General features: G+C 40.9%; 1 protein-coding gene across 1 annotated transcript in view; it reads left to right on the top strand.

Annotated features, from left to right (window-relative positions):
* Positions 1-13,725, top strand: part of LOC139747586 (uncharacterized) — a 333,338-nt gene that overhangs the window by 275,866 nt on the left and 43,747 nt on the right. The window contains exons 58-60 of the mRNA XM_071660031.1: positions 558-875; positions 6,525-7,634; positions 7,886-8,035. Of these exons, the coding sequence (XP_071516132.1) occupies positions 558-875; positions 6,525-7,634; positions 7,886-8,035 (1,578 nt within the window). The remainder of the gene's footprint in view (positions 1-557; positions 876-6,524; positions 7,635-7,885; positions 8,036-13,725) is intronic.

A 13,725-nucleotide genomic window follows, 5' to 3' on the forward strand; every position in this document is an offset into this window, starting at 1 on the left:
TCTCCCACCATTAGTAATTTTTCATAGGTTTTGGATTTAGATTCTTAAAGTCCTGTTATTAAGCCAAAGTTATGTGCTTGTTAAAGCTTATTTATGACTTTAAAGATATTTAGTAGTCTTTATATGCATTTTGGACACTGGCTTATAAATCTACTTCAACTTGATCTTCTTGATAATAAATACCATTTTGTCTTGACTTCAAATTTAGACTGATTATTAGAGAGATTCAAGCTTGTTTGGTCTTAATCTACTTTGTTAAAGTAGTTTACTTAATTGATGAAAGTACTTTCATACAATTCAGAAATTTAGCTTGATATTATTTAATGAGCTCATGTTGCTACCTCGTTAAGGTGGGATGCAAGCAAGTATAGAAGAAGAATTAGTTTATAATATTCCTAGCTTTCTTAGCTTTAGATTGGGTATCATTGGATGGTCTCACATCTGGGCCATAGTTGAGAGATGGTACATACCTTGTCTGGCCCCATGGCCATGCTATGGGGCTAACCAGATCCTGAGCATGACTAACATGTGAGTGTGTGTGTGTGATGATGATACAGGATCTGCTGGTGGAGAGCGTGACACACGAAGCTCACATGGGACACCTGGTGGAGATGGTCCGGAAAGTGGGAGACACCATCACTTGCACTCACCTTGAGACTCGGGTGACAGCACACCACCAGCGAACTACTGGACTGCGCCAGGAAGTCAGCCGCTTACTAGAGCGCCTAGAAGAATTGCATGTTCACTGGGCTGCTTACCAGACACAGATGGACAAGCTTCAGGAGTGGTGCTTACAGGCCAAAACCTCATTGCAAAATATTGATCTGATACCACAAGACCAAGAAAAATTGAAAGAACAATTCAATCAGATCTGGGTACGTCTTGTGTTTCACAGCATTTATTGACTTATCTTATATCCAGTTTTTATCTTGCCTGGTGTAAAGTAAGCTTTATTTTTATATCCTGCACTTCCTTGCTTTTTTATCAACATACACCTCATAAAGATAATTTGCAGATGCATATTAACATATGCAGGCACTCATGCATGCATGGACATGATAGCACTCATGGGTAGTCAAGCACGGATGAAACAACGGGTTCCTGCATTGTTTAAAGTCTTTTGTAGAGGGTTCTCCTACTGTGACCTGTGAATACAATTGTGGGTGGGAAATTTGTTCGTATGTCATTTAATCCTGTAAAGAGATATTTAGTAATATGAATTGAATGGTAGATGGAATTCATGTGGATCTGATGCCCTGTTAGGTAAGCTCAGAAGAGATGTAAATCAAGGGATCATCAAAAGAGCATGACATATAAGAGAGTGTAGGCATGTGTGTGTGTGTAAATAATTATAGGTCATGTATGTGTGTGTTTGTAAATATTTGTCAAACTCGGCTTGGCACTAGCTCTTGTCATTGGCAACCCTTTCCCAGGTGTGTCATTACTGGCACAGATCAGATGTGTGCTTAGGGTGTCATTACTAGTTAAAGGTGGCCTGCATGTAACTAGGGCAATGGGATCTTTTAAGTTGATGTGTGTGTTTTGTAAAGTGCGATGAATTGCATCATTCCAAAAGACTGAGTGGTAATTTGTGGTAGGAGGTTCTACATAGATGAGTTTCCTCATTTGACTTGATGATACTGATATTGAGTAGTTCTTTGAACTAAAAGAGGACTATTCAACCAGATTACAGGACAGGAATCTGAATAAGATTAAGGTTGGAAGAGATATGAAGAAATAGATAACAGTAGGAATCAAATGGGAGTGACTGCATTGAGCTTTAAAAGTTCAAGAATTTGTATGTAGAAAAAAATTTAGATGGTCCCATATAAGTAAAACAATAACTGCATATACTCATATTAGTGATTGGTGTTCCCATGTTTTTTATTGCACTGGTGATTTTGATTCATTTTTTAATCAGTTATTGCCTCGTATTTTTCAGCTCTATTAACAATTAACTATCTCGGAAAGCAAAAATGGGTATGTTTAAAGGAATAGTGGTTCCAACAATGTTATATGGTTGCGATGCGTGGGCTATAGATAAAGTTGTGTGGAGGAGAGTGGATGTGCTGGAAATGAGATGTTTGAGGCAAATATGTGGTGTGAGGTGGTTTGATCGAGTAAGTAATAATAGGGTAAGAGAGATGTGTGGTAATAAAAAGAGTGTGGTTGAGAGAGCAGAAGAGGGTGTTTTGAAATGGTTTGGTCACATGGAGAGAATGAGTGAGGAAAGATTGACCAAGAGGAAATATGTGTTGGAGGTGGAGGGAATGAGGAGAAGTGGGAGACCAAATTGTAGGTGGAAAGATGGAGTGAAAAAGATTTTGAGTGATCAGGGCCTGAATATGCAGGAGGGTGAAAGGCGTGCAAGGAATAGAGTGAATTGGAACGATGTGGTATACCGGGGTTGACGTGCTGTCAGTGGATTGAACCAGGGCATGTGAAGCGTCTGGGGTAAACCATGGAAAGTTGTGTGGGGCCTGGATGTGGAAAGGGAGCTGTGGTTTCGGTGCATTATTACATGACAGCTAGAGACTGAGTGTGAATGAATGGGGCCTTTGTTGTCTTTTCCTAGCACTACCTCACACACATGAGGGGGGGAGGGGGTTGTTATTCTATGTGTGGCGAGGTGGCGATGGGAATAGATAAAGGCAGACAGTATGAATTGTGTACATGTGTATATATGTATATGTCTGTGTGTGTATATATATATATATGTGTACTTTGAGATGTATAGGTATATATATTTGCGTGTGTGGACGTGTATGTAAATACATGTGTATGTGGGTGGGTTGGGCCATTCTTTCGTCTGTTTCCTTGCGCTACCTCGCTAACGCGGGAGACAGCGACAAAGCAAAATGGTGATGTGAGAAGGAGATGGAGTGAGTATTTTGAAGGTTTGTTGAATGTGTTTGATGATAGAGTGGCAGATATAGGGTGTTTTGGTCGAGGTGGTGTGCAAAGTGAGAGGGTTAGGGAAAATGATTTGGTAAACAGAGAAGAGGTAGTAAAAGCTTTGCGGAAGATGAAAGCCGGCAAGGCAGCAGGTTTGGATGGTATTGCAGTGGAATTTATTAAAAAAGGGGGTGACTGTATTATTGACTGGTTGGTAAGGTTATTTAATGTATGTATGACTCATGGTGATGTGCCTGAGGATTGGCAGAATGCGTGCATAGTGCCATTGTACAAAGGCAAAGGAGATAAGAGTGAGTGCTCAAATTACAGAGGTATAAGTTTGTTGAGTATTCCTGGTAAATTATATGGGAGGGTATTGATTGAGAGGGTGAAGGCATGTACAGAGCATCAGATTGGGGAAGAGCAGTGTGGTTTCAGAAGTGGTAGAGGATGTGTGGATCAGGTGTTTGCTTTGAAGAATGTATGTGAGAAATACTTAGAAAAGCAAATGGATTTGTATGTAGCATTTATGGATCTGGAGAAGGCATATGATAGAGTTGACAGAGATGCTCTGTGAAAGGTATTAAGAATATATGGTGTGGGAGGCAAGTTGTTAGAAGCAGTGAAAAGTTTTTATCGAGGATGTAAGGCATGTGTACGTGTAGGAAGAGAGGAAAGTGATTGGTTCTCAGTGAATGTAGGTTTGCGGCAGGGGTGTGTGATGTCTCCATGGTTGTTTAATTTGTTTATGGATGGGGTTGTTAGGGAGGTGAATGCAAGAGTTTTGGAAAGAGGGGCAAGTATGAAGTCTGTTGGGGATGAGAGAGCTTGTGAAGTGAGTCAGTTGTTGTTCGCTGATGATACAGCGCTGGTGGCTGATTCATGTGAGAAACTGCAGAAGCTGGTGACTGAGTTTGGTAAAGTGTGTGAAAGAAGAAAGTTGAGAGTAAATGTGAATAAGAGCAAGGTAATTAGGTACAGTAGGGTTGAGGGTCAAGTCATTTGGGAGGTAAGTTTGAATGGAGAAAAACTGGAGGAAGTAAAGTGTTTTAGATATCTGGGAGTGGATCTGGCAGCGGATGGAACCATGGAAGTGGAAGTGGATCATAGGGTGGGGGAGGGGGCGAAAATCCTGGGAGCCTTGAAGAATGTGTGGAAGTCGAGAACATTATCTCGGAAAGCAAAAATGGGTATGTTTGAAGGAATAGTGGTTCCAACAATGTTGTATGGTTGTGAGGCGTGGGCTATGGATAGAGTTGTGCGCAGGAGGATGGATGTGCTGGAAATGAGATGTTTGAGGACAATGTGTGGTGTGAGGTGGTTTGATCGAGTAAGTAACGTAAGGGTAAGAGAGATGTGTGGAAATAAAAAGAGCGTGGTTGAGAGAGCAGAAGAGGGTGTTTTGAAATGGTTTGGGCACATGGAGAGAATGAGTGAGGAAAGATTGACCAAGAGGATATATGTGTCATAGGTGGAGGGAACGAGGAGAAGTGGGAGACCAAATTGGAGGTGGAAAGATGGAGTGAAATTGATTTTGTGTGATCAGGGCCTGAACATGCAGGAGGGTGATAGGAGGGCAAGGAGTAGAGTGAATTGGATCGATGTGGTATACCGGGGTTGATGTGCTGTCAGTGGATTGAATCAGGGCATGTGAAGCGTCTGGGGTAAACCATGGAAAGCTGTGTAGGTATGTATATTTGCGTGTGTGGATGTATGTATATACATGTGTATGGGGGTGGGTTGGGCCATTTCTTTCGTCTGTTTCCTTGCGCTACCTCGCAAACGCGGGAGACAGCAGCAAAAAAAAAAAAAAAAAAACAATTAAGTCCTTCCCATGTAAATATTAAATCTCTTCTCAAAAACACTTTTCCTACAGATTTGCAGAGTTCACATTGGTTTGCTTATCTTTGATAGCACTTCAGATGTATTTCATCAATTCCTAATAATTTTACCTTTGTAGATTTCGTTAATATTTTCCTCTTGAACCATTCATGGTACCAGCACATGTTTTATGGTTTTAATTACCATATCCATATCTCAGACATATCTTTCCCTCACAGTGCTGTTTATTTTATCTGTTAATTTCAACATTGTCATGAAACTTATGATTACATCCTCTATATTCTTTGCTTATGATTGCTCCCCTAATTGCAGAAGCTGATGACTGAGTTTGGTAAAGTGTGTGAAAGAAGAAATTTATGAGTAAATGTGAATAAGAGCAAGGTTATTAGGTACAGTAGGGTTGAGGGTCAAGTCAATTGGGAGGTAAGTTTGAATGGAGAAAAACTGGAGGAAGTAAAGTGTTTTAGATATCTGGGAGTGGATCTGGCAGTGGATGGAACCATGGAAGCGGAAGTGAATCATAGGGTGGGGGAGGGGGGAAAATCCTGGGAGCCTTGAAGAATGTGTGGAAGTCGAGAACATTATCTCAGAAAGCAAAAATGGGTATGTTTGAAGGAATAGTGGTTCCAACAATGTTGTATGGTTGCGAGGCGTGGGCTATGGATAGAGTTGTGTGCAGGAGGGTGGATGTGCTGGAAATGAGATGTTTGAGGACAATGTGTGGTGTGAGGTGGTTTGATCGAGTGAGTAACGTAAGGGTAAGAGAGATGTGTGGAAATAAAAAGAGCGTGGTTGAGAGAGCAGAAGAGGGTGTTTTGAAATGGTTTGGGCACATGGAGAGAATGAGTGAGGAAAGATTGACCAAGAGGATATATGTGTCGGAGGTGGAGGGAACGAGGAGAAGTGGGAGACTAAATTGGAGGTGGAAAGATGGAGTGAAAAAGATTTTGTGTGATAGGGGCCTGAACATGCTGGAGGGTGAAAGGAGGGCAAGGAATAGAGTGAATTGGATCGATGTGGTATACCGGGGTTGACGTGCTGTCAGTGGATTGAATCAGGGCATGTGAAGCGTCTGGGGTAAACCATGGAAAGTTGTGTGGGGCCTGGATGTGGAAAGGGAGCTGTGGTTCTGGGCATTATTGCATGACAGCTAGAGACTGAGTGTGAACGAATGGGGCCTTTGTTGTCTTTTCCTAGTGCTACCTTGCACACATGAGGGGGGAGGGGGATGGTATTCCATGTGTGGCAAGGTGGCGATGGGAATGAATAAAGGCAGACAGTGTGAATTGTGTGCATGGGTATATATGTATGTGTCTGTGTGTGTATATATATGTGTACATTGAGATGTATAAGTATGTATATTTGTGTGTGTGGACGTGTATGTATATACATTGTGTATGGGGGTGGGTTGGGCCATTTCTTTCGTCTGTTTCCTTGCGCTACCTCACAAATGCGGGAGACAGTGACAAAGCAAAATAAATGAATAGTACTTACATAGTTTTTTTCTTACAGTAAATATTCTTCACTTCTATTTTCCAAAGTTCAGTAGCCTTTCTGTGAGGATGTATATGTGGTCTTTCTGTAAACAGGTTCATGTTAACTTTGTTTATTGAGCATTATTGAGCAGTCATAATTATATTAAAAGTTCAGTTTGTAGTCATCCAGTACTTAATCAAGAGATTATTAGCATTAATATGCTTTAATTGTGACCTAATATTTTGGCACTTCTCAAAACTAATTATTGTATAGATATAGAAATATACATATATATCTTGTTTCTTACACAGAACCTCAAGGCCCAGTTTGATAGCCAAAGTGTTCTGCTGAATGAATGCATGAATCACTTCGACAAATCTGTGGGCCTGGTAAATATGACAGATGAGTCTCATCAGAGACACTTCTTGTCACAGTTTAAGGCTGATTGGAGTGAGCTTGAAGAGCTTCTACAGCAAAAGGAAAAGGAGCTACACCGGATCCAAATTCAGGTAGTTCCAGTGCCGCAGCTCCTGGCAGAAACTCAAGATACACTCTCTAGTGTTGAAGTTGCCCTCCAGAACATTGATACCAATGTTACATCAATTCAGCAACTCCGAGACATCTCAGAAAATTATAAGGTGTTACGTATCAAGATACTAAACAGCAAGGAGAACTTGGATCATTTAACACAGGTGTCAAGTGCTGAAGAGGATCAAGATGAAGAACTGATGAACACTGTTAATCAGTTGTCACTCACATGTCAAGAGTTGATTTGCACCATCCAGCAACGTATTGCATCTTTGGAATATACACTGGATCACGTGCAGAAGACTATTAGCCGTGTGGAGCGTATATCTCTCACAATGATGCATCTTGAAAGCACACTGCAAAGGTGTCAGGCTGTAGATAAAGAAGGTGAACAGATCCTTAAGGCTGCTCTTCATTCATGTCAGACCATATATGATAGTTTAGGTCGTACAGAAGAAGACATCAGTAAGGTAAAACAGTGCATGGAAACTTTACATCAAGACCCCCATCACCCTTGTCACTTATCAGAACTATCATCGCAGATTGCAGCTCTCCAAGAGCGGCTTAGATCACTTACAGAGAGCATCAAGGAGACCCGCACTAACCTGAAGAATCGCCTTGAAATGTGGCAGAAATTTATGTCCTCATCTGATGCAGTAGATAGCTTTTTGCAAGAGGTTGAATATCTCCTAGAAAGTGCCTTGGATTTACCTTCTGTCAACCGGGTTGCACTAAGGAAACACGTGGAAGAATTGCAAAACCTACAAGGATCAATGACCACAAATGTAAACTTACTGGAAATGCTCAAAACTCAGGCAGTTCAGGTGGAAAAAACCGACAGTGTGGAGACACAACTTACACGCTGGAATAGTGTCTCACAGCGACTAGAATCGGTATGATAATTTCTCCTTTATATGTTACAAAAAAAATATAAGTTTTGGCTATGCAGTATAACATAGATTTTACTAACAGTGAGTAAAATGATTTTCAAGACTTGATATGCTTGATTTTTTCCATGAATGAAATTTTGTATTTTCATGCCTTACATAAATAAGTATAGACTTTCATACCAGTGTCTTACCAACATGTACCATATCACTGTCTTGACTGACACTAATATCTTTCACAACTTTTCCTTATTCAGGTGATCCTTCGTTATGAAACAGCCTTGGAATTATGGAGCAGGTTTGTCACAGTTCAAGAAGAGGTTCGAGTTTGGGTGGAGTCTAAGATCACTCTCATCGTTTCTCTTCAGACGCGTGGCATTAGTAATCAAGAACGCTCCCAGATTCAGGTAAGTACATGCTTTAACTTAGCTCATGTTGATCTAAGCCAGAACTCTCACAGTTATAGAAGCCTACGAATCTGTAATGCATAATCTTCAAATCTGTGTTGTGTTCCAGTCAGGTAGCTTTTCTGTAGCAGGTAGTCATCTGTTTCCTTTCTGAAATTATCTTTAATGATGTTATACCTCTTCAGTTTGTATATATTCTAAGTGTAAGTATGGATAAAACATTACACAGTGAAGGTGGGGGCATTGGATTTTTCTGGATACTAATCAGAATAGTAAATGATTCTCTAATGTGAATAATAAGCTCGTCAACTATACAGTTGATTGCTGGTGTATGGCGAAAGTGATGATTGTCATGATAAAATCTAAGATAGAAGTTCTTGAAATGTGGTCTCTTACTACTGATGTGTAGGGGAATAGAGGGCGCTGTGAGTACACCCTCCTTTGGCGACTTCGTGCTTAATTCTAGAACCATTAACCAAGGCGATTTGAAGGGCCTGCTCATATATACCGGTGGTCTTATAGACACTTTTTCTGCCAGCCACAGAACTATAACATGCTCACTGCACTTTTCCAATGCTCTGTGGGTTGATTGTAACTATAACTTTAGTCTGTTGAACTGATGTCTCATATCCCAAATATTGGCATATTTTCTTTGCTTCCAGTTGCTTACTGGCCTGAACGCTTAGTATGAGTTCACCTTTCTTGGTTGGAGAGGTTTTAGATCTTAATGTTAATAAAATGAAGTGCATAATTATGTATGAACATTTTTTTTTTTGTTTTTAGATATCTTTTTTTGCTCTAAGTTGCTGAATAACTGTTTGGTTTTAATGCTTCACAGATTTCTTAAAATCAATTAGTCATCTTTGCTCAGTACTTATGTAGATTTTTTCTCTTAAAACGTTTAATCATTTTTAGTTTACATATGATATTTTTATATCAAAAATTGGATGTTGTTGTAGGTTATTTGAACTGATGTATCATTTGTGAGGCTGTGGCTTTGCTTATTATGAAACAAGGAATATTAGGAGAATGTGTCCATGAGATTTACACATTGCATGACAACCAGTTGACAATCTTACCCATATGAACTGGTACCTGTTCATGTTTCCGTAGAATCAAAGGAACGAGATGTATCGCTGGTCGTATTATTTATGTACCCTTGGCTGTTAAACTGTTCTACTCTAATCATGCCCACCCCTTTCCCTACACCGTGTCGGACCCCTTTTTTTTTTCTATGCTTTAAAACTTGCAACATCAGGAGACTATGCATAAAAGAGATTTATGTAAATTCTAAGCAGACTGCCTTGCTGACTTTACTTTCAGTTGACCCCTTACTTAACATTTTAGTTATGCTACTTTTTTCACAGTAAATGATACTGTATATTAATCACTACTTCCTTAGTAACTGCGCACCTTTCTAAACAGTCAATACAGTATTAGCGCGTTAATACTTAACGTCTGGACAAAAAAAAAAAAAGATCATTCCTGACTTTCCATGGGAAGACTTGACTTCTCGTGATGCTTCTGTCTCTCGAACGTACAAAGCAGAGGTTATTGTTGTCTCAGGAAAGAAAGCATAAAACACCTCATCCTTTAACCCCTCACGTCCTGGTTAGAATAAACAAGGTCGCTCTCTTTGACCAGTCTTAAGAGTATGGAATCTTAAAAGAGTATTTTAAACCATTTGTACCTTTTGTGTCACACACATGTAAGCCTTGGGCACAATTCTAGTTATGTAAATCTTAGCGTGCTACTTCTTCCTGCAAAATACCTGGCGACTTGTCCTGCATGTAAATAGGCGCCCTTTTCCTGCCATTGTTATCTTTAGGCTGCTGAGAGGCATCAGGAATTGTCCAAATGCCAGTTAGAGCGATAGGTGACATGTATATGAAACATCAGAAAGCTCCGGCCTATTTACGCATTAGTAGGAAATTTGAGTTTAGGTGGAACACACGTTGAGGTATCCCACCTCAAGATGATTGTGATGACCCGTTACAAACGGCTCACGTGTTTGGTAATCCTCGTACCATGGCAGGTGGGTTTTTTTTTTTTCCAAGTCTTGATGTTATAGTTAGGTCTAAGTTGAACCATAATGTATGTTAAGTTAAAGGCGTTCTCTCTCTCTCTCTCTCTCTCTCTCTCTCTCTCTCTCTCTCTCTCTCTCTCTCTCTCTCTCTCTCTCTCTAAAATATCCAACCTGGCCTGCCTCCCGGCCGTCAGCCTATGCCGCTGATGGGTGTGGCCCATTCTTCCCTTCCTCGAGGTATTTCCTCTCGCCAGTCACGATCAGAAGGCCACCCCGCCCCACGTGCCTCTTTACTACCCTGTCCCTCATCGTGCGTAAAAAAAAAAAAAAAAAATACCAACACCCAAGTAGAACCTTGCGTTCTTTGTGCTCAGTAAGTCCCCTTTCTGTTTTTGAAGCCGAAGCTACAGCTGGTGTTCGATGGCTTGGCGGCAATTTTATATTTATGACTATATTGCTTACTTGATCGGAAATGAGTACTTCTCTTGTCCCATCATATATGTTGATATTATCAGCCTTGCGAGAAAGTTAAATATTGCTCCATAAAAGAAGGAACGTATGTTATCAGTTACTATAGAGCCGGTGGCGATAAGGACAATTTGTGTCGGTTGGCTCAGCGAGGGGAGTTTCTCAGTTACCATGTCGGTATTTTATTATGGCATTTGTGGCGGGAGTTCCCAATACAAGGATGGCAGATTCATTTGTACATAACAGTTTTCTGTGATGACTATCAGATTTTGATATATGTATATGTACATTTATTTTTATTGATAATAGCGTTAAGAAAATGTATGTTTGACGTTGTCCTCCGAGTGTCAAAATGAAAAAATACCATATAGACGTATCTCTCCGTCCTGCTTGTATGACATGTAGTTGGAGAGAATAAAAAGGGTATGTGTATGAATAATAAATACGTGTTGTAAATGGTAGTTGGCCCAGATGTTAGGAGGAGTAGCTGCGGGCGTGAGGTTGCCCTCAGTAATGGTAGAGACAGTGGGTACGACGACTCCCATGCCATTTTCTTTATCGTATTAAGCTCTGTGTCTCATGTGCTTTAGGATTAGTGACATGGCACGTCATAGTGCAGATTGAGAACGACATGCTTTAAGGATGTTCCGTGCAACAGAAGCTGGTGGCCGACCAGCACCCTCAGTGAACAGGATGAGCACAAGTGCCAGGGCTGGGGGCCAGTGAGTGGCAGGCCTGTGTAGAGCAGCAGTTGGTGAGTGAGGGATGCGTCGTTATTTTCGTTACTGAGGAGTGTGAGAGCTGAGTGATGTCATGCTGTTTATAGAGGGTCGCGCCACCCGTGTCAGTGGCAGCCTGGATCGTATGTAACTGTGACGCTTATTTGTATGACGTCATGCGAAAGGTCATATGATAATCCGGCCAACAGATGGTGCTAGTGAGGGGAATATGTTATCATCAGCGAGATCGTTCTCCCTGATGTTTCCTATATGTTCATTTAACGTGAAATAACTTGTTCATGGTTCTCTAAGTGCGAAAATAAGATTGTTAATGTACTGGAAGTGGTGTCTGGTGTCAATTATATTCAATTAAAGGTATGGTAAGTAATTGCTGACGTACTGTAATTGATGTCTGGTGTCATTTATATTCAGTTAAAGGAATGGTTAGTAATACAAATTGTGGCCTGCCAGGCGTCAGATCTTAAGAATGTTTTCGGAATGAAGGTTACGAGACGTTTGGTCACTTGAAAGAACGTTGTCTTGAGAAAGTTGGCTCATCATAATTCTAAAGTGCTACAGCAGAACTCTCATCCTCCTGTCCGGGCACGTTGAGGCTATGTTGGGTGTGGCTCGCATTAAAAAGAAAAATAATCGTTCAACGCCACCGCAGTAACGTCAGCTGTGTTCATGCTTTCAGTTAATCAGGAACACGTGAACAAGTACCAAAACACATACCTGAAGTTATGGTCATGCATATTAGATTTTCTGCCGACTTTTAAATTCTGAAAGTTTATGAGAGTTCAGTCGCTAGATTTACTGTGAAGTCACGATGGTAAGCCACATCAACGGTCCAATGTCCTTGTCCCAACCTGACTCATTCTCTGCCAGACGCGTCTGCCACACCAACACATTTTTTTTTTTTTTCTCTTCCTTGCATGGTATGGATTCTGATTTCATAACCATATATCTGTTGAGAGGCATCAGGGTCAGCATCAAACACGGCTGTCGCTGCTGCTTTTGATAACACTGCCACCCGTCTGTGTGAACTGCTTACGCGTTGTCTGGTATCAGCTAGGCTGCTTTGTGTTGCCATGTCGTAGCGATATTCTGGTATTGTTTAGGAAGTTACAGTAACAGAATAAAAGTAACCCTGTGATGGAACGGGACTAAGCCACCATATTGAAAGACTTTATTTAAGAAAACTCTAGAAAGAATTCATTCAGTAGGTGCATTAATGAAAGTGCACTCCTTACAAACTCTGGACCTCAACACTTTGCCTCATTGTTGCCTAGGCTCTCTCTCTCTCTCTCTCTCTCTCTCTCTCTCTCTCTCTCTCTCTCTCTCTCTCTCTCTCTCTCTCTCTCTCTCTCATGCCACTTTGGCTTCTGTTCTTGCGAGTTTGCTAATCCTCATGGTTGCTCCTCTGCCACAGGTCACACACCGCTATGTATGCCGGTACGTCCCAGATGTAAAAAGCGTTGGCAATTTAAGAGTTGTTTCTTCTGAAGTAGATTATTCAGGGCATTTTGTTTTATATATATATATATATATATATATATATATATATATATATATATATATATATATATATATATATATATATATATATATATATAGGTTAAGACGGCAGAATAACAGGTTTAGAATAAAAAGACAGGTTTAGAGGAACAGAAATGACAGATTTAGAGGAATAAAAAATGACAGGTGTAGTGGAATTAGTCGAAAGGCTATGCATCTATTCAGGTTTAACTTACTTGTAAGGAGGAAGTGGCCAGCTCAGTTTTTCGAGGTCCGGATTGTGTACCCTCCTTACTGGAGCACCGGCCGCTGCCCCTGGGCTAGCTAGTGACTATCCCGGGTAGAGGTCAGTGACCTGACCGGCAACTGGTGTAGCATTTACCTCTCTCCAGGAGGGGCGGCTATGGCCCTTTCACCGCTGTTAAACGTTATCGTCTCAATAATACGAACGTGTTGATGTGCTTATTGCCCGTGAACCGTTTCCAGTTTTGTAAACAAAGGAGGCAAGGTAAGACCTAACCAAGCTTTCTATTGCATTAAACTTTTTAATGACTTAGTATACTGTACCGTACCGTACGCTGTATTGAGCTTTGTTTTTGCTTGTCTCAAGAACCAGGTAAACAATATGTGTGTGTGTGTGTGTGTTTTGAGGACCTGCGTAGATTAGCATCAGGGAAACTTGAGACGGAGCTCGTGTTAAACGGGCAGCTGTTGGGGTGGGTGCCTGGCCATTTGAGTATTGATTTTTGCCTCAAGAACGGCTTTTTTTTTTTTTCTGGTGCACTCCTACCCGTCCAGTGGGCGGTGGCGCAAAAGTGGGTACAGAGTTTACATAAGGTTCATGGGCTGGGGCCTCAGTGATTGAAATACGTCATAGGTTGCGTAGTGAGGAAATTGTTAACATGTTTTGGGCCACACAATGAATGATTTGGCATTTTACATGGTATGTAAAGTTTACA

The sequence above is a fragment of the Panulirus ornatus genome, chromosome 5 (assembly GCF_036320965.1).
Source record: "Panulirus ornatus isolate Po-2019 chromosome 5, ASM3632096v1, whole genome shotgun sequence".
Taxonomy (NCBI): Eukaryota; Metazoa; Arthropoda; class Malacostraca; order Decapoda; family Palinuridae; genus Panulirus; species Panulirus ornatus.